At 35.0% G+C, this 26,481-nt stretch overlaps 1 protein-coding gene across 1 annotated transcript in view; it reads right to left on the bottom strand.

The window, feature by feature from the left end:
- Positions 1–5,997: 5,997 nt before the first annotated feature.
- The window catches only part of PROS1 (protein S), a gene marked incomplete at its 3' end in the record, with an annotated part of 67,667 nt that continues 47,183 nt past the window's right edge, over positions 5,998–26,481 (bottom strand). Inside the window, exons 9-15 of the mRNA XM_079705570.1 lie at positions 24,852–24,967; positions 21,847–22,036; positions 16,667–16,834; positions 15,199–15,367; positions 11,505–11,653; positions 9,270–9,495; positions 5,998–6,158 (exon numbers count right to left, since the gene is read on the bottom strand). Coding sequence (XP_079561696.1) covers positions 5,998–6,158; positions 9,270–9,495; positions 11,505–11,653; positions 15,199–15,367; positions 16,667–16,834; positions 21,847–22,036; positions 24,852–24,967 — 1,179 coding nt within the window. The remainder of the gene's footprint in view (positions 6,159–9,269; positions 9,496–11,504; positions 11,654–15,198; positions 15,368–16,666; positions 16,835–21,846; positions 22,037–24,851; positions 24,968–26,481) is intronic.

The following is a 26,481-nucleotide window of genomic DNA, read 5'->3' as shown; positions in this document are numbered from 1 at the left end:
TCCTTTGCTCAACCTAATTTTTTTCTCTTTCTGTATTTACCTGGTCTTTTCTTCTGTTTCTCTTTCCTCTCTCCATTTGTTCTTCTCTCACCTTTTCTTCTTTCACCTTTGTCTTTCAAATTTCTATTGCTACCAAATTATCTCTGTCTCTCTTTAATCTCTTTGTAGATCTCAACTTGTCACTGCCTACTTTTGTGTCTACAGAAAAGTAGATACTTCTTTTTGTATTTTTTTCTCTATCTTTACCTTACCTTCTTCACCCAGTATCTTTTTGTATTGCTTCCTCTTTTTCCTCTCCTTTATTCTTTATTTTGTATCTTACCAAATGTTTCACTGACTCTGTTTTTGTATCCTTATCTTCTCTCATTTTCTCTTTTCTTCATTGATTTTTTTTTTTTTTTTTTTTTTTTGCAGTACGCAGGCCTCTCACTGTTGTGGCCTCTCCCATTGCGGAGCACAGGCTCTGGACGTGCAGGCTCAGTGGCCATGGCTCACAGGCCCAGCCGCTCCACGGCATGTGGGATCCTCCCGGACCGGGGCACGAACCCGTGTCCCCTGCATTGGCAGGCGGACTCCCAACCACTGCGCCACCTGGGAAGCCCTCTTCATTGTCTTTTTCTCTCCTACTGGCTTTGTTCATATACACACATACATACCCCTATTCCTCTCTATCCTTTTCTCCTGTCCCTATTTCAAACTCATTTTTTTGCTTTATGTTTGTGTGCACGTGCTTGCACGCATGTGTGTGTGTGTGTGTGTGTACACATTCACATGCACACAGGAGACAAAAGAATGGGGAGAAGGGTGCATGAGGTTAGAGAGGTACTCGGAGCCTGGATCTGTGGCTTGTTACTCTGGTTAACCAGGGGAATCATCTGATTTAGTTGCCTGGGATGGGGCCAGTGAATCTAATAAGCATTCGGGTTGAGATCCACTGGTTTAAAGATGAAGGCCCTTAAAAGCTAGGATTAAATATATGTACTTCAAGCAATGACTGATAGGGAAACAAAAGAGGTTTTGAGGATTATAGTGAAATAAGATCTCTTGTGACAGATCATCTGAAAACATTGTGGAGAATAGGACTTGGAAGCAGAGAAACTAATGGAAATTCATATCTATCTTATTGGGCCTAATTCAAAATAGCACCTTACTAGGTTTCCATTTGAAATCCATTTCTTCCTCCCCATAACCCCCTGCAAATGCTTATGTCTGTTGCAGCTCTTGCCAAACTTGGGTCAATATCTGAATTACTTCTCCATTTGTCTGCTGTCCCCTAGACTGTGAATATACTGACAACAGGAGTAGGGCACTTTCTCCATTGTTTTCCTAGGACAGTATCTAGCCCAGAGTTCTAATTACAGTAGTTCCTTGGTATCCAAGGAAGATTGGCTCTAGAAGCTCCCCAAGGCTACCAAAATCCAAGGATGCTCAAGTCTCTTATATAAAATGGTTTCATATTTGCATATAACCTATGCACACCTTCCTGTATACTTTAAATAACCTCTAGAGTACTTGTAGTACCTAATACAATATAAATACTATGTAAGTAGTTGCCAAGGTGTGGCAAATTCAAGTTTTGCTTCTTGGAGCTTTCTGGAATTATTTTTTCCTGAATATTTTCCACCTTTGGCTGATTGAATCTGCCTATGCAGAACCTACAGATACAGAGTGCCCACTGCATGTAAGTTTTCAGAATCATTATCAGCATTTGCTTAATTGAATTAAATAATACGCATTTGTCTCAAAACCATTAAGTTGATAATATTGTCAGCTAATACTCAATGAGACAGCAGGTTATATGTAGAGCTGGAGACAGAATTTGTTCACACCAACAATATAACATTTACTAAATGATGGGATAACTAGTAAGAATATAGGTGCACTATAAAGTTTTGAATGTGGCCGTGGACTCTTGAGCCAGACATCCTGGGTTTGAATCTTACCCTGACAACTTGCTACATATACAAAGAAGTCTAAGACTGTGCTATTTTCTATACCCAGCTCTTAATTTCTGTGGCTACGTTGTACATGCCAAGTTGGCTCATGAAGATACTCATCTCTGAAGGCTCCAGCCTCAGTCCCAGTGTTCAATATGCTTTGTTTAATTACATTTTTATATTTATTACATTTATATTTATTATTTATATAAATAATTTATTATTATTTTATATTTATTATTTGTGAACACCAGATAATAATGTTAGATCCTTCTTATGTCAGCTAGATATTGTCCCAATCTTCCTTCTCTTCAAACCAATTTAGAGAAACATCAGAGTTAAGCAAGTGGTTTTTCCATCTGGAGACTAGTTACAGAACGAGATTTCAGATTCCACCATTTGAAACTTGAACAAGAAAGAGAATGTCTCACTAGTAAACTGCAAATTTTATCATATTATTTCTCTCATAGAATTTGGGTTATTTTTGGAGAGGGCTTCTTGTGGGAAGTAGGTTAGCAAAATATGAGTCTGTAAGTCCACTGGATGCTATTCTTATCCACAAAGCAATTGCTAAACCATGGCAGGTCCAGAGCACTGCAGAAGTGGTTGACTGTGGCTCAGGAAACACCTCACAGCCTCAGTGTTCTGCTACTTGTTTCAAACCTCTCTAAGCTCAGTTCCCCTCTATTTCTGACCCTCTTAGCTTCACATATCTTGGTTCAATCTGCTTTGGTAATCTGGCCTTGCATTGTTTATATTAATATGTACCAGAAAGCCTCATAGGGTGCCTCCCATGTAACTGCCCCTCACCTTCACACTCTGTAAACATGAACACAAGATAGCCATGGGCTGGGACTAGACCCAAGCACATCACTGGATGAACCTCTGACCAATGCCTCTTCTACAGGAGAAGATCCAATTTTCAAATAAAAGTTCTCTGTTAAAGCTTGAAGCCTGGTATAGCAAGTAACTCATGTGCAAGATCACTGTCAATTCAGTCTCATTTGTAAAAAACAAACTACTCCTATATAGGAGCAATGATTAAGTTTTATTGCTTCAATTTCTGAGGATGACCTAAAAAGGACCAGCTTTGTAACTCCAAGGAACAGGAGTTTGAGGTCTACCATGGGCCTAATTGAGTATTATCGCTTCCTATTCAGTTGAACTTAGCTCATTAGACATTTTACTACCTTTGACTCCACATGCACAGAGTAGGTGCTCGATGAATATTTGTTGCTGGACGAATTAGAAATTTATCACACCTGTCCCTAGAGGTTCCAGAGTCCCTGTCTTCTCCCAAGCTCATGTTATTAATAGCAATATCAAGACATCTGAAGTGAAATTATTTTAAATATCACAGTCTTCTTCTATACTGACCATAGAGATTAAAGGCCTAAGGGATTTCTAAAAGAAATAAAGGCAATTATTAAACAGACATACAAAAAAAGTCTTCTCTCCAGCAATAATACCAGTTCCAGAATGAAAAGAAAATTGGAAGTATTCTGTAAGACTCACATATGGTGACTGAGACTGCAAGTACGATTTCCAACAGGAGAATGAGGTGAATAACTCTGTTCTCACAAATTAACCATTATTTTCACTAATATGTAACCCATCTCTGCAAATGGTAAGGTCTATGGGAAGTCTGCAATGACCCTGTCACTTAGATTTTTTTCATGACGCAAAGCTCAAATAGCACCAAATATCCTGTTTGGCCTTCATGAAACCACTGTTCTCTACTACTCTTTAAAAGTAGGAATCTGTATATCTTGGCAAAGATCAAGATCAAAGATCTAGACCCCTTCTCTTTCTAAGTCATATGTAAGTGCATCTCAAGATAGATACAGTTTATAAATGAGTTTCTGGAGCCTCTATGAAGATCACTGCATGTTGGAAAGTTTCTGTTTTCCATGGGAAATGTGAAATTGCTCTCCATAACTATCCTTGTATCTGGGCATAATTAGATGAGAATCAGAGAACTCCTCCCCAAAGAAAATTCATTTTTCCCTTTCTTCCTTTTTAAAAATTTTCATTTACTTTCAGTTTTACTACTTCCTTGCTTTTTTATACCACTGTAATTATCAATAGTTGCTTGCTGAAATTCATCAACCACAGTCCATGATGGTAATCAGGAGAGAAGCTACATCAAATAAGATTATCTAGCACAATTTCTGGCACATGTCAAACACTCAATATATGTTACTTTTGCTTTTCTTCTCTTTCTGAGCATCAGTCTACAACTCAACCATAAGTATTAATCAAATATTTGAACTTTATCTGTCTTTCCTAAAAAACTACTGTGCTGCATGAAGAGTTGCATGTATATTTTTGTAATTTTATGTTCTGTTCAAAGACGTGATAGAAAAGAGATATTATTCATATAAATTTTTTAAATATCAGCAATTAATTATGTTTAACATGATGTAAAATATCTATAGAGGAAAAACGTTTATTTTCTAAAACTGTCAGTGAAGCATCTGCTACATACCTAATGTGAATGGTAGGTTTGAGAGGGATAAAACTGCCAACTGAAATGCATTACCAGCAAGTACCTAGCAATCTTACCTCCTTACTTTAAAGATATATTACAAAGACACAATATTAACTGTGTCCCTCTGTTCTAGTTTTCATAGTTCCTTTTGTTCTTCAACAATCACATTCTAGGAACTAACTCTGGCAACTGAAGTTTGATTCAGGGAAAACTATGAACTTCCACATTACTCATTCTCTCATTCATTCTTTCCATCCTTAGGTTCTGCCTTTTCTAATCTATAGCTTGTGTGACCCACACAATCAAATTTAAGGAAAGTACCCATCCCAGGTTTCTACACGCATGCGAACACAATCTAGAATCTCATCCTCATAAAATCCAATTACTAAACAGCAAGATTCATGTGTTGCTCTCATGAAAATTTGTCCCACTTATTTTCTAATTCAGTAAAGCTACTGGTTCAAATGTGAAACCAGGTGAAAGAATGAAGTCTTAGCTGGTTCCCCTGAGGGATTGTTTTGGAATAAAGCTTTAAGGGCTTCCACTTGATTCATATTTAATAGGCCAATGTCTCTTCTGCCTTCATGAGGAAAAAACGAAAACAAAAAAGTATCTGCTCTGATCAATAGTGTCACCAGCAAAGCCCATTAACAATTTCTGGGTAATAAAATAAAGTCTAACCTTTTTCTTTTCCTTTGTGCTCAAGTCTAGGTTCACTTGTTCACAGGGGGCCGCACGCGGAGGCCTCACACCTGCCCTTCAGACCAGAGTTCCTCCTAAGAAACAACCGTGCCAGCACCTTAGTTTAGGGGCCCATGTGCAGAAGCGCCAAGCAGGACCCTCAGTTCAAGATGGCGGCGGCGGGCCATGTGCAGAGATGCTGCGCCAGGCACTGCGATCTGGAGCGTGAGCAGCACAGCTGCGCCGGTCCGGGGGAGAACCCCACCCCCTCCTGCTGAGATCCTTGTAAAGCAGCCCCGCCCATGGCCTGTCGGGAGAGCGTGTGCTGCATGTGCTCTAGAGCGGGAGCTCCCACCTCTCCATACTCTCATTAGAGAACAAAGCTTTCCTTTGCTTCTGAACCCAACTCAGTCTCCTTCTATTGGTTCAAGCTACACCAGGCAGAAGGTCCTTTATTGGGGACCGACTTGGGAGGGACTGGTAACAGTGGTATTTAGTCACGTGTACTTTTGTTTGGATTACAACAAAGGTTTAACTTCCTTGCCTTCCCCCACACACACACAAAAGATATTTAAACACTAGTTCATGATGATAAAATTAAATTTTACAAACATAAAAATGAAATGTCATTTGTAGCAAAAAATGAAAATTAAAAATTTTTATAGGTTTCATTATTTAATTTCTAGACAGAACAGAAGAATATTTTTAATGCGATTTGTATCACAAGAGAATCTTGTTTTCTTGAAAAAGGACCTTTTTAAAATTCCAGGTTAAAGTACCACGAAATAATCAAGGTCTGCACATCACAGATAAAACCCTTCAGCTATTATTGAAACATAAGTATAATTACACACTGGAAAAAGATATTATCAGCAGAGAAAAGATGCCTTAAGTATTCTTTGTCTTTTTCCAAACTGATGGACACGAGTGAGCTCTAATATCATTATGTTTAGAAATGGCTTCATCCAGATCCAACTGTACACCATTAATGTTCACTTCCATACAGCCATTATAAAAGGCATTCACTGGTGTGGCACTGAATGGAACATCTGTAAAAACAGAATATTAAAATATTAGCCCAGGATTAGCATCTTACTTGCTTATAGTTAGAGGAATTATTCAGACTGCCCATTTCCAACCAAAATCTAATCCTAAAGGAAAAGTTAATAATGTAATTCTGTTCAATAAATTCATATTAAGTGACTCCTGTGCATATAAGGTATTGTGCTTGGCACTGAATTCAGCATAGCATGAGTTCCTCTGATTTCGTAAACAGTTCCAGCCAAACCTTAGGTAAAGAAACATACTTTAAAAAGAGTAGAAAATAGCGTATTCTTCCTTGTGATGTTCTACTTTATTATTTCCTCTTTAAATCTGAGCAATAGTTTAAGCATTATTAATTCATTTTTTCAACTCAAAATTATAGTTACTTGGAAATCTTTTTTAAATGCCACAATAAATATATCTCTTTTATTTTTGCTGGAATTCTATATTTTCCAAAGAAATAGTGTCTTGCTGAGCATACAATAGCAGGTCGTGATAGGGAATTCACTTTTATGTAATGTTTGGTGTTCTGAAAAATAACAGTTTTAATAATACTTCAGTAAATAGGGCCTCTAGGCCTTTCTACACTTTCACTCTCCTTATAAAACTTAATACTTAGGTGACACCCTTGGATTCCTAAGAACTGTGGTTCATCTTCAAAACATCCATCTCTCTACTTGCTTCCTCTTTTTTTGGCATCTCATCTCCATAAATTTTAATCCCAATGGATATTCTTCAGCCCTTATTCTTCCTCCTCAGTGTCTTATGCAAAAATATATATATATACTTCAAATGCCCCACTTCTAACTTGCCAATGTAGTGAATAAGTCCATACTTTTCTATGGGCTCATAGCATCTTTTAAGAAAACATTTCAAGTCTGGCTGACTATCATAGGTTATACCATTATTATAAATATCCTCAGAATCATCTATTTCCCCTGATTTTTAATTCATAACATGCAATTTAACATGCCTATTTTGCATGTCAATTAATTTACTCATCCCATAGTTCACACTCTCAACGTCTCAATTTCCAGTTCTCAATTTTTCCTCACTCTTTTTCTAAACACATCTTGCCTAAAGTCAGTTCTCAGTGCTGTTGCCAAAGTCCTGGAACCACTGAAATTCTGATATTTTCACTTCTTTTGAACCCTTTCATTGTTTGTTTGATTTCCTAAAATTGCATTCAACTAATTTGTGAATAAGGTAGTAGGTGGATTTCAATGCAGAATTCATTCATTTGAACTGTAATTTTACTTCCTAATAATTAATCACGTTAATGTAACTATGTATCTATATCTATCCATGGATCTATCTATCTATAGGTCTATTTATAACTTTTGCAGCCTATTTACTTCTTTTTTCTTTTTGTATATCTTGGCCGCGCCGCATGGCTGGCAGGATTTCAGTTCTCCAACCAGGGACTGAACCCGGGCCATGGCAACGAAAGCACCAAATCCTAACCACTAGACCGCCAAGGAATTTTCCTACAGCCTGTTTACTTCTATTCCCCCAAAACCCAGATAAAATTTCCATATATGGGAAATGAACACACTGAGCAGTTAAAGTAACTTAATGAAGGTTACTAGAAGTCTAGACATCAAACTCAGAATTCTCCCCATGAGAATAACATGCAAATGGTATTTGAAAATGCTTCTAAAAAACTTTCTGTCTCAATTTTTTTGTCATTTAAAGAAAAGTGTTGATGGCAATTTTATGTTTTCCAATATTAACTATTTTTCCTCCAGTTTTCCCCATCTTGGTAAATGGAATCTTCACCCATGCAACTGCTCATGCCAAATACCTAAGAGCTTCTTTCAATCATTAATTTCTATTAACTTTGTTTCTCACATACATCTCCAATCTATTCACTGTATATTATCTCCACTGCCCTCACCCTAGTCCAGCAGCTTCCCCAGCTTCCTCATCTGCAAAATGGAGATAACAATTAGTACCTACCTCACAGGACTACTTTAAATATCAAATGGGTTGATATAATTGAAGCACTCTGAACAATGCCCAGACTGTTTATTATGCACTAAATATGCACGATGGCAGTATCGTTGTCACTACTGCTATTATTTCTGCTTCTCCATCTGAACTACTTCAGTAGCCCCCAACTCATCTCATCCACTTTTGTCTCCCACCTGTCCATCTCCATCCATTATGCAGGGGAATTTTTTTAAACTTCATTATTGATATACCACTTCCTTGTCTAAAACTTTTTAATGATTCTCAAGGCTCTAATAATAAGATGCATGACACTGAACCAGGTCTACAAACCTCCCACCCACCCATCCATTTCACAGCCTCCTCTTGCAATACCATCCCCCTTGCCCGATGTGCTCTCACCATACTGATCTTCTATATATTCCTCAAGCATGTCAACCCCTTTCCACTTTGCCATGGACACTTTTACCTGCATACTAGCTTCAGTCTCTACCCTCATCACCTGGTTAACTTCATTTAATCCTTCAAATATCAGATTTGTATCTTATTGCCTTCTTCAGAGAGCTTGTTCCTGGCCCCCATAACCAGATCAAGCCTCATTTTCAGGCTCTAATAGCAACCCCTATTTTTTTTTCATAGAAGTTATGAATTTTTTTTTTATATTTTCCTAATCACTTGTTTAATATCTACCTCTGCCTCTAGATTGTACAGGCCTTAAGAGGAGAGATCATATCCATTTGTTTATTGCTGTGTCCCTACTGCCTGAGACATAGGTTCTTAATAATATTGGGTGACTGATGGTTGAATTGAAGAATAAATATTAAACTCAGAAGATAACTGTGAGGATAAAGCGAAATAATAAATCATCTCTGGGTAGGACAGTCAAATGCAGCAAAGCTTGGTTAGTTTCAGTTTACCATTAAATAAATTAAATGTACCAATAAAATGTTCATGCAAACCCCCAGAAAAAGAATAATGGATACTGGAATTTTCTCTTCCCTTCTGATGCCCCTTTACTCTAACTACATATGCTGTATATAGATAGATAGATAGATAGATAGATAGATAGATAGATAGATGCTGTTTTACTACAATTACATATTTAAAATACTATCAATTTCATTAAAAATATACTTTTTAAAACTGAAGAAAAAGTAAGAAGATACCTGGAAGGCCACCCAAGTAAGTGGCCACTGTTTCTTTCATTGCTTTGTCCAAGATGGCAAATTGTCTTTGAAAGTCTTCAGAGTGGAAGCTGTCTTTTCTATTTTGAGTCAACAGCTCCAAATTGTTTCTGTTGACTCTAATTTCCAGAAGGGATTGTTGATTAGAACACAGACTTAGGGCCTCTATCCGAGCTATTACCATATTTTCAACAGATACCAGGATATCCTGAAGAACAGAGCAAAGACGCAATATAAACAAGTACTAACGTTAATGCTGCTTAAGAGAGATTTTAGTTTGTGAAATTCAAAAACAGAATTTCAATGAGGTGGGGAAAAGTATGATAGAGCTTTGAAATTTATTTAAATGAAAAAACTACTATTATCATAATCATAATTTTAAAATACACATTAGTTTTAAAAACTCCAGGTTTAGCTAAGATATACACGTATAGCAGGTTCCGAAAATTCAATAAACTAACAGCATTGTCTCACCAACAATGGGAACCAAAGTAGTGTCTCAAGCAATACATTTCTGTTTATGAGCCTTCCTAATTTCAAAACCTACGTATGGAAAAGGAAGGAGTTGAATCATTCTTTGTTGGGGAAAAGACTTGGAAATTTTGAAGTGCTTTAGTAAGCACATGCCAGCAAGACTGAAAGGTTTATTTGTGCCACACAAGAAATCCTGTAGACTTGGGACAAATTTTATGAAGTCTCTGAGAAGGAAAAACCAGGATTGCCAGCAGTAAGTTACAGAGTATTTACCGCAAGGTTCTCTCTCTCTATATATATTTTTTTTCTGAACTTTTCAAACTGCTAATACACTAAATTACTCAACTTTTTGAGAGTCATCTAGGCATCTAGCTTCCTGGAGTGTAGAGGAAATATAAAAAGAGAGAAAAAATAAAATCAAAACGAGGGAAATGGTTGTTATGATGCTTCTCAGATGGTAGAAAGATAGTCTGAAGTGTTTACTTAGGAATCCAAGATACCAATGCTAAGTGAAGCCTATACTTCCCAAATACAGCTTAGCTGAGGAAATCTGTTACTGTGTTATACACATGCATATCCTGAACTCAGGAAAAGTCAGCTGAGAAAATGTTCCAGAATGATCAATATTATGTGGAATAATGTTATGAAACGTTGTTCACAGATCATAAGAAGGCAATCTGACACACCCCCAAAAAAAGGGGGTTGTGGCCATGAAGACAAACACAGAAAAGATAAAATAAATATCAGAGACATGGCACTTGTTAACCTCCTCTACCATGTGAATAGAGTGTTGAAGGCAGGATTTCCATTTTGCTTAAAGAACAAAACAAACAAGCAAAAAAAGAAAGCTGAAACCCAAATGTAGCAAGCTCCTGTGGTCACTGGAGACAAAAGCTCAGCAGGATCTTTTTAGGTTGCTTACAGTTAACCATCAGAAACTCCCCCCATCCATCCTTTAAGTGGCAAATAGCATCCCTTTTTATCACTACAGGCATTATTCGATTATATGTCTCTTTCTAAAAGCCACAGAGAGCATCCAAGCCAACCGCTGGCACAAATGAAAGCTGCTTGCTGTAACTTGGAATCCCCCCACTGTGGATGACACAAAGACAGAACTCTTAGCCTCTAATAGAAGTTGAATAATACAAATCTGATAACTCTCATGTTTTCTTCTATCCAAGAGTTTTTCCTGTGCTTTCTCCTAATTTCAAGGCAGAGTTGCCAGCAGGAAGCCAAATAGACTGGTTTTAGTTTTCTGTAGTCTTTCCTAATTTACTTATGGGAGAAAAGATTAAGAGTGCCAGAAAACACAAAACATTATAATTAGGCACTGAACATTTCAGAGTGGATTGCAGTCAGACTCACTTCTATTTTGTTAATACATACAAATTCCCATGATACTTCAAAGATTCTGAATAAGGGCAGATCTCTGGGTACTCAGAGAAGACTCCAAGCAACCTTTGTGTGAGTCTGCCTAATCTGAGCTATAGACTGCAATAGGCTTTTCCATTGCCCCCCTCCCACCCCTTTACTTCTTGGTTCAAACCTTGGAAATAAGCCAGCAAAAAAGTAACAATAATGAATATCTATTGAATCTTTAATGATGTGCTAAGAGGTTGTGCCAAATAGCTTATATAAGTTATTTAATTTTCAAAACAGCACTTTGAGGTAAATACTGCAATTTTATCCATTTTATGGATTAAAAAAAATTACAAACCAAGGATCATAAAGGTTTAAAGTTACCTGAAGCTCTTCAGTGGTGGAGTCCACTAAGGACAAGGCAAAGGGTACTGTGTTACTGGAAACCAAGGCCAACATAACACCAGTGCCCGACGATGGGCGAATATTCAAGGACACATTTACTTGCCAAGCCTCAGGATTGGATACATTCTCTGCTTAAACAATGAAACAGAAGCAGGATCAATGTCCTCCTAAGGTGCACCAGAAGGAATTAAGTATAATCTTATCAATACTCAAAGCTATCTTTGTGTGATACTAAAGATTTTAGTCCTCTTTTTCAATGATCTATATAACCAAGGCAAAACAAAGCAAAAGAAAAACAGTTTTTAATGCAGGCAAGAAACACAGATGGAGCCTCATCCTTTTGTTCTTCCTACAATTCTCGATTGTGGTGTTCAGGATTACTACGAGTTTTCCATTTGCTCTTTAATAGCTCTTCCTTCTGTCTTATATATTCTCCAATGGTCAAATCTCAGAGTGGTTGTAGTTTAAAGTACACATTAGAAGAAAGTTCAACACATTTATTGTACTATTTCTGAGGGAAAATTTGGGTATAGCTGCCACCGCCCCCCCCACTCCTCTTCCATATAGGGGTCAGATTAGAGCAGTGGAGAAGCAAAGTATGATTTCTGTACATAGGGGTGTGGGATGGTTTAATGGTAGAGAAATACTCTGAAGTCAATAGTTAACTTTGAAATTCTAATAGGAACTCTTGTGTGATTCTCTTATCATAATACTTAACATTCTTTCTCTTAATTACTAGGTCAATTGTCTACCCAACTAGAGTGCAAGCTCTACATGTCTCAACCATCACTGTCTTCCTCAGCAGTCACTTAACAAATATTTGTTGAATTAATATGATTTCAAAATAGTTTGATTTCTGAAAATATTACTTTACAATCTGAATGCAGTCTTCATCATTCAACATAAAGTAATGTATAACAATAGCCCAAATACTACTTGGAGGCTTTAAAAAGGTGGATGTGAATGGAGAAAATAATTTTCCTTTGACAAGATGTTCTTCCATTTAGCCACATCTAATACTATAACATTTTTCACTATAATCCTTTAATTCCCATGCAAGAGAAAAAAATGCATATAATCATTTTGAAGTAAGTAAATTTACTCTAAGATATTAACAAACTCAAACTAAAATGAACATGCAAATGTACAGAAATTATAATGTAACATTAAATATTAATTATAAGGTAGGTCACTTTCATATTATCTGTGAAATAACTAATTACTTATGAAAGTAATTTCTTTCAGGTGCAATAAAACTCTTATTTTCATTTTCTTTTCAGAGATTTTTTTGTCCTTTGAACAAATTGTGGGCCTAGTTTTTGCCTATGTCCAGTCATCAACTCAATTTAAACTTAAAAAAAAAAAACCTTCATATACAGAACAGAGCTAAAGTTAAAGACATTGTATTAATTTATGTTAGGAAACAGAAAGCACTAGTGTAAGATGCTTTCTTAAAACTGTAGTAATACTTTTTAAGGCTGAAAATAAAAAAATTAAAATACGTTTTTTTCTTAAAGCAGAGATATCAAATCAACACTGAATTTATAATACAAACTGTTAGTAGCTCAAATAATGAACTAAAACACAAAAAGACAGAGACGCTAATAAAATAATTAAGATACACAAATACCTAATAAACATATGGTGAGATATTCAACTTCAGTAGAAACTGGGATAATAATTAGAACTACAAGATTTAATTTTTCTACTCTCAAATTAGAAACAAATCCCAAGCATAAACTTTCTTCTGTTGGTAAAAGTATAAATTGATAAATCATCTTTGGAAGAGAATCTGATTGAACAGTAGGAATTATACCTTTGCATAACCTTTGATGGAGAGAATCTGAGATTCTCTCCTACAGAATTAATCACATGAGGGTACAAGGATAAATGTCCAAGGATATCCCAGAAGTATTATTTGTAAAGGTAAAAACCTGGGGTCGGTTTGGCAAGAGTCCCTGTTCCTATTAGACTATAGAAAACTGCAGAGTACTGTTCCCATTCTTAAAACAACAAAAGACCAATTATCTATATAAGTACAACTTTTCTTGAACTATCACCAAGAGCTGAGGTTGCAGAACAACTGACTAGAAACCTAAAGGAAGACAGGTGCTTCGAGGGAGAAACAGGAGGAGAGTACTCTCTTAGCCAAGGCAGACAACAAACACTATACAATTTGGTAAAAAGAATGTAGGTAAAAATTTTAACAAAACGCTAAAGTCCAAGTAGGGGCTGGTGTGAGAATATAGAAGCCAGGGAAACTGCAAACACATGGGAAATTCATACCCATTCAAAGGATCTTACTGGGTGCTCAAGAGAAAAACTGGGAGAAGAGAAAGAGATTAGAGAAAGTTTCCTTCCTAGTACAAGCCCAAGGGGAGAGGAACAGCAACCTGCAGGAAAGGCACAAAGTCTCACCCAGATCATTCTTTGTCTGCTCTAAGCAAGACTTAAAGCATTAGGGGAAAGGCAGCAAACCTTGTTGCTATGAGGGCACATCAAAGTCCCATTGCACCTACAGATTAGGGAATGAAAATAGCAAAAAAAAAAAAGAAAAAAAACAACAACAACAAAAAATCATTTACCCTGGGGAAGAAGCAGGAATACACCTTGAGTCCTGACCATTAGATATCTCCCTTACTGGTGGGCAGGAGCGGGGCAGTGGAAAATCCACACCCCTGAGACGCAGGAATGTTAACACCTGTCTAAGACTGAATCTGCACCAGAACATTAGAGAATGCTCCTCTGACCCCCAGACCCTTCTAAATTGCTAGCAAATGTCAAGTAACAACTAAGAGCACTTCTGGGAGTGAAACAAGACCAGGGAGAGACACTTTCTTGAGGCAAATGAAAGGAATATCTAAAGCTGAGGGTGGATCAGTTATTAAGAAAAATCCTCTGGCCACTACCCTAAGCACAAGGTATATTAAAGGAATTTGAAGGGTAGTCATGGAAACAAGAAAACCGAAGCAGCTCAATTCTTGACTAGATTGATTCAAGTCCCCTCATTAAGTGTCTAGCAAAAGGAGAGCTGTGCTCATCTCCAAATATAAATATTATTTATCTCAGTCTCTACTGTTTTATCTGACACCCACCTTTAAACAAAAATTATTAAATGCAGAAGGAAGCGTGGAAAAATGACCCATAGTCAAGAGAAAAAGCAATCAATATGACCAGATTTAGATATGACACAGATATTGGAACTGTCAGACAAGGAATTTAATTATGATTAATAAGTTGAAGGCTTGGGTGGAAAAGATGGACAACATGCATGAACAGATGGGAAATTTTAACAAAGAGGTGGACATTTTAGGAAAGGATTAAACAGAAATGCTAGAAATAAAGATGAATACTTTTGATGCATTAATCAGTAGACTCAGAACAACTGAGAAACTGGTGAACCTTAAAACAGGTCAATTTAATTTACCCAAAATTAATCAGATTATGTGCCAATAACCTTTAAGTAACAACATAAGCATATTCAACTACATTTTTTCTGCCAATATACTTGGAAAAATTCTATTAAAAATATATAACAGTATGAATAAGCCTAACACTATATCTGGCACATAGTAAGTACTCAACAATGTTTACTGAAGGAATTATTGTTGTTTGTTAATGAATAAATTTAAACAGTAATGAGAAAAGAAAGATAAAATGGGAAATCACTTACTATAATCTATGCTAAATTGAGCAACTCCAGAACCAGGATAGTAGGAACCCTTCTCCACAGTGACAAGACAATGCTTATTTTGTTTTTCTTGAATGATTTCCTTTACTCCTGAAGCTCCTTGATTCATCAAATTCCAACCTCGAATACATCCATCTAGACGAGGGTTAATCTAACAATTTAAAATATAGATCAATGAAAGCATTTTAAACTTAAAAAAGACAGACTCATAAGTGAAGTGGCTTAATTGATTATAGATATAGGTTTTCATTTAGAGGCAAAATTCTTTCTTTGATGACATTTTAAAGTATTTCGAATTTTATCTAAATTTTGTTCAAGGTGTCCTTCAGATGGACAGTCTTTTTCAGTAAAAGTGAGCTTACGCCATCAGAGACCTCCACTGGGATCCTAATGATTTTTAACACCTCAAGCCCCACCTGCCTCTTCTGCGTCATCCAGCACTAACTCTTCTGCTGTCGAGTTCCATATATGCTTCTAGCTGTGCCCCTGAGTTCTAAGCTGCTTTCTGTTTTTCTTTAATTGCATTTACAACTAGGTTTGTCTTGCCATCAGACACTAAGCCTCTTCAGGAACAAAAGTGTTTGCATTCTTCAGTCTCACCAAAGCAACCAGCCACATTCAAGACATGCAGCCATTTCATAAATAGTTGATTCTTTTTGAGTAATTTATTTTACTTTAAAAATGTCTTGATTTATCAATTTCAAAGGACAGGTATATTCACTCTGACATGAGTTAACTAATTCAGGTTTTATATCATATCACAGAAATCTTTTAAAAGCTAAGGTAACTGAAATTTGGATACAAAATGGTCAATATTTAAGTTAAATCAGCAAGTGTAAAATTGGCAGACCCACGACTTCAAATGAAAAATTTAAAACTCTTCAAGGTCATTGATTAGTCTCCTTCATGAAACCTTTTCTATGGTAGTTAGTCAAATACCACATACAGAAAATCATCTGTTATATCTAACTTCAATTTATGACAGGCTGCAGTTATATTCCCACAGAAGATTTTTCTTTTTAAAACATTCCACCTTATGTGCTATCCTTATCTCCCAAATTTTGGTCCTAAAACAGACCTAAGAAAGTTCTTTGACAGGCTTCTACAAAATCATGTAATTTTGGACTCAAATATATGTATTTATATGTTTAATGGCTGAGTATGGACTATTATGATGTTAATGTTGAACTGATACTTGGAGAATTTTTGAAAATCTACTTCTCCATGAGTAATGCTGGGAATTTAAATGGGCTCAAAAACACTACATTCATTTTCTTATTTCCTTAATATAATTTCAAGGGTTGATAATGTTATTTTTCCATGTTCAATTCAAGTTTTCACAGTTGGTGTGTTCAACAAAATATATTTGACTCTCAGAAAAACACATTCTCAAATCTATTACAGATGAAGGAATTCATCCATGTTGAATGATATAAGCTTGGATCGTTACCGGTCTAATGAGTGCATTCTCCACTTTCCGAGGTATTCCTGCAAAGTATACTTTGGTTTCTAGAAACCCATTGGTAGGCTTAAAAAGGCTTTCAGGTTTATTTATATTCATTACAGCTTCTTTAGCTATTTTTACACTAATACTCTGTTCTAGTTCTTCCACGGAGACCTATAATTAAAAAGACAAAAATTATCAAACAACCAAACATTACTGCATTTCATTTGAAACACCATGATTGAAAAATCCTGTTATTATTCCAGTATATAATTTTCCAAAGTAATCATTTTACTGTACTTGTTAATTTGTTCCAATACATTTGAAATGTCACATTAGTATAAAGGTGATAAAAATGTGTTTTAGTGTGGTAATTCTTGATCGAAAATTAAATCAACACCATATTTTAAAGTTTAAAAATCAATATTTTTCCATTACATTTAAACACCCATGTATAATATATGTCTTTCAACACCAGTGTGCCATAAAATTAACAGTTTAAAAGAAGAAAGTGAGTCACTCTACAAAATCTTAGAAAACTTTTAAGTGCCCTTATTTTGCATTTGTCTGATAGTATAAATATGAAATCAATAAGGTAAATCAATTTTTAATATAAATTAAGAGAAGTTAGTACATTCAGTATTCTGTTCATTATGCACAAATTATATTTTATTTCAAAATTCAAAAATAGTTGAGGTCATAAGAAAGCACAATACATTAAATTAAATTGGGTTTTTCCAATTTTGAAAGTAGTTTGGATTGCTAAAAAAGGTTGGAAGTAGTGGTAACCAACAATAAAAAAAAAAATCTTCCCTGGACTTCCCTGGTAGCCCAGTGGTAAAGAATCCCCCTTCCAATGCAGGGAAAGAGGGTTTGATCTCTGGTCGGGGAACTAAGATCACCACATACCGCAGGGCAACTAAGCCCATATGCCACAACTATTGAGCTTGCAAGCCTCAACAAGAGCCCGCGTGCTGCAAACTACAGAGCCCACGGGCTCTGGAGCCCGCGAGCCACAACTAGAAAGAGAAAACCCGCACGCTGCAACTAGAGAGAAGCCCGAGCTCCGCAATGAAGAGACGGCACGCCTTAACAAAAAGATCCCACATGCCTCAACATAGATCCCGTGTGTCGCAGATAAGACCTGATGCAGACAAAAAAATAAGGAAAATAAATAAATATTTTTTTTAAAAATCTTCCCATAAAGGCAATTTGAAGAACCATTGCTGCAATCTCCTTATGTAAAACTGTAGGACTCAAAATGCAAACTCTTCGTTTACTTATCAATCAGGGAAGCCAAACAATAGGCATATTAAAGCACAACTACAGGAAGGAAAAAACTATGCTCTAAAGTAAAGTAAATAAATTTGGTAACATTTACAGATTTAAAGTTGGTCAAGGCTCTGTCCTTAATGTAACCAGTCACCATCATTTTATTCTAATGATTATTCCCTCCTTGAAAGATGTTCTTAACTTAGCCTCCAGGACCTCCGTCTGGCTTGCTTCTCCTCACACCCCTTCTCAGCCTTCTTTGCTGGATCCTCTTCTTCTTCTCAACCTCTATAATAAGCCCCAGAGTTCATCCCTCTAGTCACGCAAATATTTTTAAAGGGGGCTTTCCTGCCCCACTCTAGGGCAAATTTGGGGGTGGTGGGCACTTTTAGTTTTCACAGTAAGAAGTATGCTGACATTGCAAGATGCTAGACACACCCTGCAATATGCAGGATAGTCATGCAAAATAAATAATAAAATATCCAATATCCTACAAATTTTCTGAACATTCCTAGTAGATATTCATGTAGGGTATACTCATGCTTATAATTACCTGTGTTTGTGTGTAATATAAACACAAAATATCTGTTGCACCATTTCAGCATTCACTGAATTTTTCAAGAATGTAATAATCTTGTAAACAAAGAACAGACTGATGTTTGTTTTGTTTGGATTTTTATCAAGATTTTCTCACCATTTTGGAAAATTACTATTACTAATGGCAACACCATTTATGCACTTATGGTCTTTGAGTTGCCAATGCAACACCCCCCAGCATGTCTTCAGTTGTAGCTTTCATGTTATTCTATGTATAGGAGTAAGCTTTGACAAATATTATAGTTGAACTTGAGCATTTACATATGGAAATATATATTACTTTTTAAAAATTATTTTCTTTTTTATATAATAATTAGAGCATTATATTGGATGTGATAGAGTTTAAAACCACAGATTGACAATAACCAATCTCAGGGCTTTTAAAGCCCTCTTTACGCTGAATACCAAAAAGTTTTTATCTACCTTAAATTGAAGGCTGGACCTTCAATTATATACAGAATCTGACCACTTCTCACCACTCCCACTATCAACACTCCAGTCAAAGCTGCCATCTTCTCTCCATTGCGTTACTGCCATAGTCTCCTAACCCCACATCCTATTCTGTCCTTACTCTCTAACTGTCTAGTTTCCACAAAGCCATTAGGTCCTAACCAGGATTATCTTTTAACATGCAAATTAGATTATGTCACTTCTCAAAATCATCTAAGTTAGCCTAAGACTCTGTACTTGCTGTTCACGTGACAGAATTATCTTCCCCCCAAAAGTTCTCCGGTCTTGTGTCCTCAAGTCTCTTTCTAATGTAATCTCATCAGAGATGGCTTTCCTGATTCCATATGCACACTCACCATCATCATGCTCTATTGCCTGGCCTTGCTTTTCTTTTTTCTCATAGCATTAATCACTAGCTGACATGTCTATTTGTTGATGCATTTGTGGTTTTCATCTCACCACCACAATGCAAGCTCCATTAGAGCGGGGACTTTGTTTTATTCACTGTTGTATCCCCACCACCTAGAAGAAGGAATAGCACATAAAGTGCTCAATAAATATTTTGTTGAATAAATGAAGTTATTATACAAATTATATATTTCCCACCAATATTAGGATTATACCCAACTATGAAATATAATAATCACTTACAAAGTAGCAATATTTATTCCTACAGGTTGTAGCCATTCTAATGACTTAATCATTACACATTCAATTTTTTTAATCTGAATTACAAAACAATTCTGTTATATGCTTTAATTCTAATTTCTTATTTTTAAAGTATTTTATTTAAAATTTAAAAATAATTTAATATTAGTGAAACAATTGCTATAAAGTGAATAGTCCAGTTTACAGATTAATTTAACTTAACCACTTTGTCATTAATTAAAATTAAAATACTTATTTAAAGTATTTATTTATTTGAAATAACTTCTGTGCTGCATAAATTTGTTTGAAACAGTATATAATTCTTTAATAAATCATCAGGATTAAAAGTTAGTAAAACTACCATGCTCCCATACAATCTCTTAAATATAAAAGATATGGAGTGAAAAAAGAAATGCTATTTATTGTGGGGAGAGGTAAAATGCATAAATTGTTACAATATTGAATTACAATTTAAAGAAAAACAGCCAGCACCAAGTTTATTACCAGAGTCAAGTTTTTTTCTGACTTGCTTATTGTTCTTAAACTTTATTTTTTATATAAACTTGTATTCAGTTTATAGACGGAGATTTTAATTTAAGCGTTTTAGTTAAAACATGGGCATATCATTAAATAATAGTTTCTTTTTAACAAGAATCATAAACATAGGAGACAAATAAATGAAACTGAACAGCTATCTTCCATCTATCCTGAATCCTGTCTTTAATAATATCACTCATGAACAGTTCTTTAATAAACACTACATGCAACTCATGATAACTTCACAGATAAATATTTACCTTCTTCTTTATACATATTATATCCTACCTAGAAATTTATCTAAATTCACCTTCAAACAGCTGATATTTTCAATTTGTATAAACTCATTAGAAAAAATTCTGTTCACTGTCTTTTGCTGCAAAAGTGATTTTAGCAGTTTTAGATAGGTGATTTAGGGACGTTAGGCATTAAAATGTATTCTTCAGCACATTGGAGGTATAGCTGTATGCATCAAATATTCTAGATACAGTAGTGGGAAAGATGTAGTAACAAAGATACACTAATAAGCATCAGAAGTCAGAGAATTTTAGTGACTTCTCTGACAGTTGCTTTTGATCTTGTGAAGACACTATTCTTTTAGAGTTAGGAGCCCAAAATCCATGGCTGCCAAATGACAGCCAGCCCCCTTTGTGGTGAACCATATCTGCACCCAACTGTTCTTTATTACCACCTTCCTGTAACATATTTCACATTATATTGTATTAGTTCATAATGCAGCATCAGCTACTAAACTGTGAGGTACTAACCTCAAGAGCAAGGACAAACTCTTGCTATAGTTTTAGTGCCTTGAACTCAGGGATGTAGCACTTTAAACGTGCTCACTAAAAGCTTATTGAGTATATGACTGCAAGAGTGGATAAATATAGAATGAAATAATTTAGTGATGACTTTACATGGCTGCTCAACATGGACCTCTTGTCAGTTCCCACAGGCTTAGAAAGTGTCTGTTTGGGGCACAACATTCTTCTCTCAGCTGTTCTCTGCTGAAAGTAGCATTGATTTAATTGCAGAAAGGAATTCTCCCCTCTGTGGACTAACAGTAATCCCTCCTCCAAGTAATTCCTTCTCCAAGAAAAGTTCCATTTTAATACAGTAAATTAAAGTGCTGTTCTTGATTATTAAAATAAAGACTCACTTTTAGGGATTATCTAAAAATGCTAGTTTCTAAGCACTATAATTGGTACCAGCTAATGTATCCTGTTTGTACAAACTGATTATACCTACATGATAATATTTAAAATTAAATTAAATTTTTTATTTTGTTACTATGTATATTTCTCTTTTATATTAAAAATATTGATGGCTATTCAGTGTAGTTGTCCTTGATCAGTGGTCTTTGAATAACCCCTGACCTATAGGAGCGATATCACTGTACACCCAGTGACAGCCACTAAAAAAGGTAAAAAGTTAAGGACAGAGTAGCTGTCTTTAACAAAGCAAATAACTGAAAACAACTTCAGTTATGGGAAATCTGCAATATATTGAGAGATAATAACTTCTCAGGCTGTTTCAGGGATTTACAGCATGTAGAATATACTTCACGCAACATCAGATAAACCCAAAATTATTTTGCTTTGGTATCACTATTAAAAAAATGATCAATGATTTTATACAAATTGCATCAAAGTGGAAAGATTCTTTATGAATTCAGCAAAACGTACCATATTCCATAAACCATCATTAATAACTTTGCCTCCAGTTGTGATTTTGGCTGTATATTCATTCTTAAACTGAATTTCAATCTTTCCCTCACGAAGTGCAATCAGGAACCAAGCTGACTGATCAGAAGATTCTGCATACAGGATAACACCTTCTGAATCATATGTCCGGAAATCAAATTCAGCTGAAAATCTAAACAATGGACAAAGAGAGAGCCTTAATAGTAAGAAATATTGAAGACTATGTTATTCTTTTTTTTCTTGTACTGGCAAACAGCAATACGTTGAAAGAGTCAACTCTCTTTCCCTGGAAAAAATAAAAGAGAAGGGCAGGATTAAGCTGTTCTTGTATTATCTCTGGCTCCATGTGTGTTTAAAATCAAGTTATTATACTTTCTTGCTTATTCGTGAAATCTTTTTTCCCAATGAAAAGATGCTTTGATAATTTTTCATCTTTTGGCATTTGTTTTGAAGGCACTCTTTAAAATGCTGGAATACTCATGTACAAATATTAGGCATATTGTCTTTCTCCTGGAGCCTTTTATACACTATATAATCTGACATTAAGATTCCTTTTTTTTTTTTGCTATATCCATACGTGATTAGTAAAAGATGTTACAATTCCATGATTGAAGTTTATCCATCAAAAAGCATATTTTCCTATGATTTCATATATGTCAGGAAGGAATCACTCACAGAGATATACAAGATAGTATCTGGATGATTGCAAGCATAATTAAGACTTCATGTGTGGTAAAGGAAGGTAAAGTCAAAAACTTTTAAATGTATCTGTTCATTTAATTTCAAAAGCTCTCCCAAACCCTAATTGCATAAATCACTATACTAGAGTACATGGAAGGAGAGCTTAAAAGATATAGTCATGTGTTTGGGGCTATCAGAGCTCTGATAACACCTGTTGCTGTTAAGACTCTGCACATATATGTATGTAGCTACTACAGGGGAGGAAAAAATCTTAAGGATGCTAGACTAAAAAATAATATATATCAATTCAGTGCCCTTAGGATACTTTAATGAGAATTAGCATTAAAGTTTCCAAGGAACCAGCAAAGCGAAATGACTGAAAAAAGATAAACAGGGAATAGGAAAAATAGTTGTATAACTATTAGTCATCTGAGTTAAGTTAAAATAAAGGTAATCTAAGTTAAAAAATCAAGCATTCAGATAATTACTAAATAAGGCAAGAAAGAATCCCACACTCTTTCTTGTTCCACATATAATAGTATAGTGATAGAGGCACCATTTGCATGGGGCACAAATCTACCTCAAATGGAACAAAGAAAAAGTGATAGAATAAACTTTTTAGCCTTTAGAATTCCAAGAAAATATTATAAAGAGGTAAATGTGGAATAAAGTATGTTGGGTAGATAACAATGTAGTAGGAATTTACTGAACTCAGATTATATTAAAAAGAACCATTTTGCTTCAAGTAGGGACTTCTATTCTCTTTCATATTCATCACATTTTGCTGATGTGAAGCATATATTATCTTGCCAAAACCCAAATCTATGTACACTCAGGATCTTATAGAAGTTCATCCTATTATGGAGATAATTTCCTTCTCTTTGTAAAATCATGCTAAACCAGTAATTCAAAGAGTCGTGTTCTGCACATTTTCTGTCTGGAATACATCAGCGTACTGATTCATTATATTGGGCAACAATTCATTCTTTTTCAGAAGTATTGTAGAGTGAAAAAAAGTAAATCTTCTAACTTTGGGGTAGGGCAAGTATTTGATCATGAAGCAGAGCTGAAGGAATTTGCAAAAAAAGAAAAAATAAATTAAAAAGTGTTAGCTGTTCTTTGTGTTCGTTACACAGGTGGCAGCTTATAAAAATTCATCAAGCTTACATGTAAGATACATGTATATTTCTATGTTTATATATATATATATACATTTATAATACTTCAATAAAAAGTTTAAACTAAACAAATAATAAACAAATAAATACTGAAAGAAATAATTGATCCAATTTGATCCAGTGTTACAGCCCAAGCATTTGTGAATTGTGAAAAATGAATACCTCTGAAAGTGCCTGAAGGTATGTAATAATGAACTCTTCTCTCTCATTCTCATTACTCTCATAGCAAGGAAAAGTTGTCTACAATCTATATCACTAGAAGATAGTATTTGCTCTGAGATGTTAAAGGGGAAAACCACAACTTGGGGGAAACGAGAGTGTCAAAAGAGCACAATTAAATCAGTGAATAAATTTCAATGTTCCTTAATAATAAATTTCTATGGATTGAGTTGAATTATTTAATGAATAATCACTCATATATCTAATGAATTAAATTCTAAATATTCATGCTTATCTAATTAAAATACTTTAAAACTTGGACTCTATAATCAGCCTCAAATGTTTCCTTTCCATAATTCCAACAAAATTCTGAAATTCTTTTCCTAGTTCCAACAATGTATGGTTCTGAGAAAATTTGATAATTAAAGTAGAGTCATGACTCAAAAATAGAAGCAAATACTCCCTCCCGAAAGTCAACCTAACTACAGGAACGGCAGATAAAGTACCCAGATAGTCAACTAAAATCATGTGATGCATTCCTTTAAAATACTACTTAAGCAATCTTATATAGTTTCCTTAATAATTATGAATATAACTATATTCTAAAAGCAGTATTTTTAATATTTCTCATTACTTAATTTTTAACATGTATAAAGAATGAAAATTTCACAAATACATTAAATCTACTTTCCCAGCTTCTTAGTAAATATGTATTCACTAGGAAAGGAAGAACTATGGGTTAAGATAAAATGATCATTGGAGAAAATCAGCCTAGAACGACCCCAAATGATTCAAGCATGAAAATTACGTGTAAAGATAAAAATGAACTTTAGGGTACCTCATATCATCTGACTGATAATACACCTAACTTATCTGATAATAAAATTTCATACATTTTAAACCTTTCAGTCACTTCTTATGTCCTGACTTGCTTATCTCTAGAAATTATCATTGACATTGGTACCTCACCTGGTGATTTCCGGCAAACGAAATTTTAAATACAAAACAACCCCTACAAACTGCTCTGCCAAGTAAAGCAATTCATAATTTTTGTCAAGGTTCAAAGGAAGACACACTGGAACAGCCTGGAGAAAAAGCAACAAAACAAACAAAAAGCGTAGGTTACTGCTTGGTGTTTGTGTCAGGGTATCATCCTTTCTCTATTTCCTAGTATTCTTGTCAAATGTATCCTCTGTGATACACTAAAATAAATTAAGAACACCCATGGTAATAATAAAGCAGTATCTTTTACTTCCTTGTATAGTCCATCAGTATAATCTCCAAGAATACACATGTTTTAAAGTCTTATTAAGCCAAAATTTTTCTGAGCAAAAATTTGCTATCTAGATAGTAAAGGGAATGCTGGAAAACCTGAATGGGTTAAATATAAAGTAAGATATCACTGTAATCTCCAAGGAATTCACACCAAAAAAAGTGATTTAGAGTCTTCTGATGTAACATCAAGGTTTTTTCCTTCTAAGAGCAAAAACAAACATTAAAATGGAAAGTTTTTTAAGGGAGAAGTTCTTGGGCATACATACAGGGATATTCTGGGGGGAACTGTGTAAACAGCACTGTATTAAATCTAGGTCCAGAAATAATATCTCATTTCCTCTTAGAACTTCCATAAATCTATTCCAAGGTAGATGGTAATGTGTAGCTACAACAAACACTGAAATAATAGAAAACCAAATTACAAAATAGACATGAACACAATACAGTCCACTGAAGTACTACCAAAGTTATTACGTATGCCAACTAGCTTACCTTACCTTTCTTTACCAAGTAGGTGTCATAACATGAAATGTTACATTTTTTGGACATACACAGCTTTCTCTGGGTAGCAGATATAGAGGTATGTGTAAATTCATGATTAAATCATTATTTAGTTTAGAGCTTTTTTTACTGTCTGCTTCATAAGCATTTGAAATTTCACTTTAACTTTTAAAAATTAAAAGAGATTCAAGAATTTGACTAAAGATCACTAACATGTGATCCTTATTTAGGAAAAAAAAAAAGAGCTTCAAATGTTGACCTATTTATTACAATGGAAGAAGAACTAGAACCTACCCCCAACATTCAATTTCTGGATCAATTATGAATTGAATTTTAGTAACTAAAAGCAATTTTGAGAGATACAAATTAACAAAATTGACCTCTCTGAATTTCGATATACTTAAGCCCCAACTAAATTCTACTCTGACAAAGTTGTTCCCACCTGAGATTTTATGAGCACTCCTGCAAGTACTAACATGCCTGCGGCATGATCAAACTTGTCAGTGTGCGATAAAGAAAAGCAGACACTGGAAAATGTTTTCTCTAAAGTTCTATGAAAGACTTTTTTCTCACAAAGAGGAGTATAAACCTCAGCTTTTCTTAGTGTCTTAAATAAACATACACTTTGCATTTTATAAATGTACAGGCTATACAGATGAGCACTCTCTGAACTGTGGCCCTGCAGCTTTTCTTTTTTTTAATACAGTCACTAATTATCCACAATGTTTACCACTTACATGACCAAAATTAGTAAAATAGATTGTGACTCATAGCCTGCTTTGAACTATAGCAATTATGATAGACATCTGTATTCTCTCGATTT

This window comes from Hyperoodon ampullatus, assembly GCF_949752795.1.
Source record: "Hyperoodon ampullatus genome assembly, chromosome: 5".
NCBI lineage: Eukaryota > Metazoa > Chordata > Mammalia > Artiodactyla > Ziphiidae > Hyperoodon > Hyperoodon ampullatus.
The sequence above is the reverse complement of the archived record's forward strand: the minus strand, read 5'-3'. Positions and strand labels throughout refer to the sequence as shown.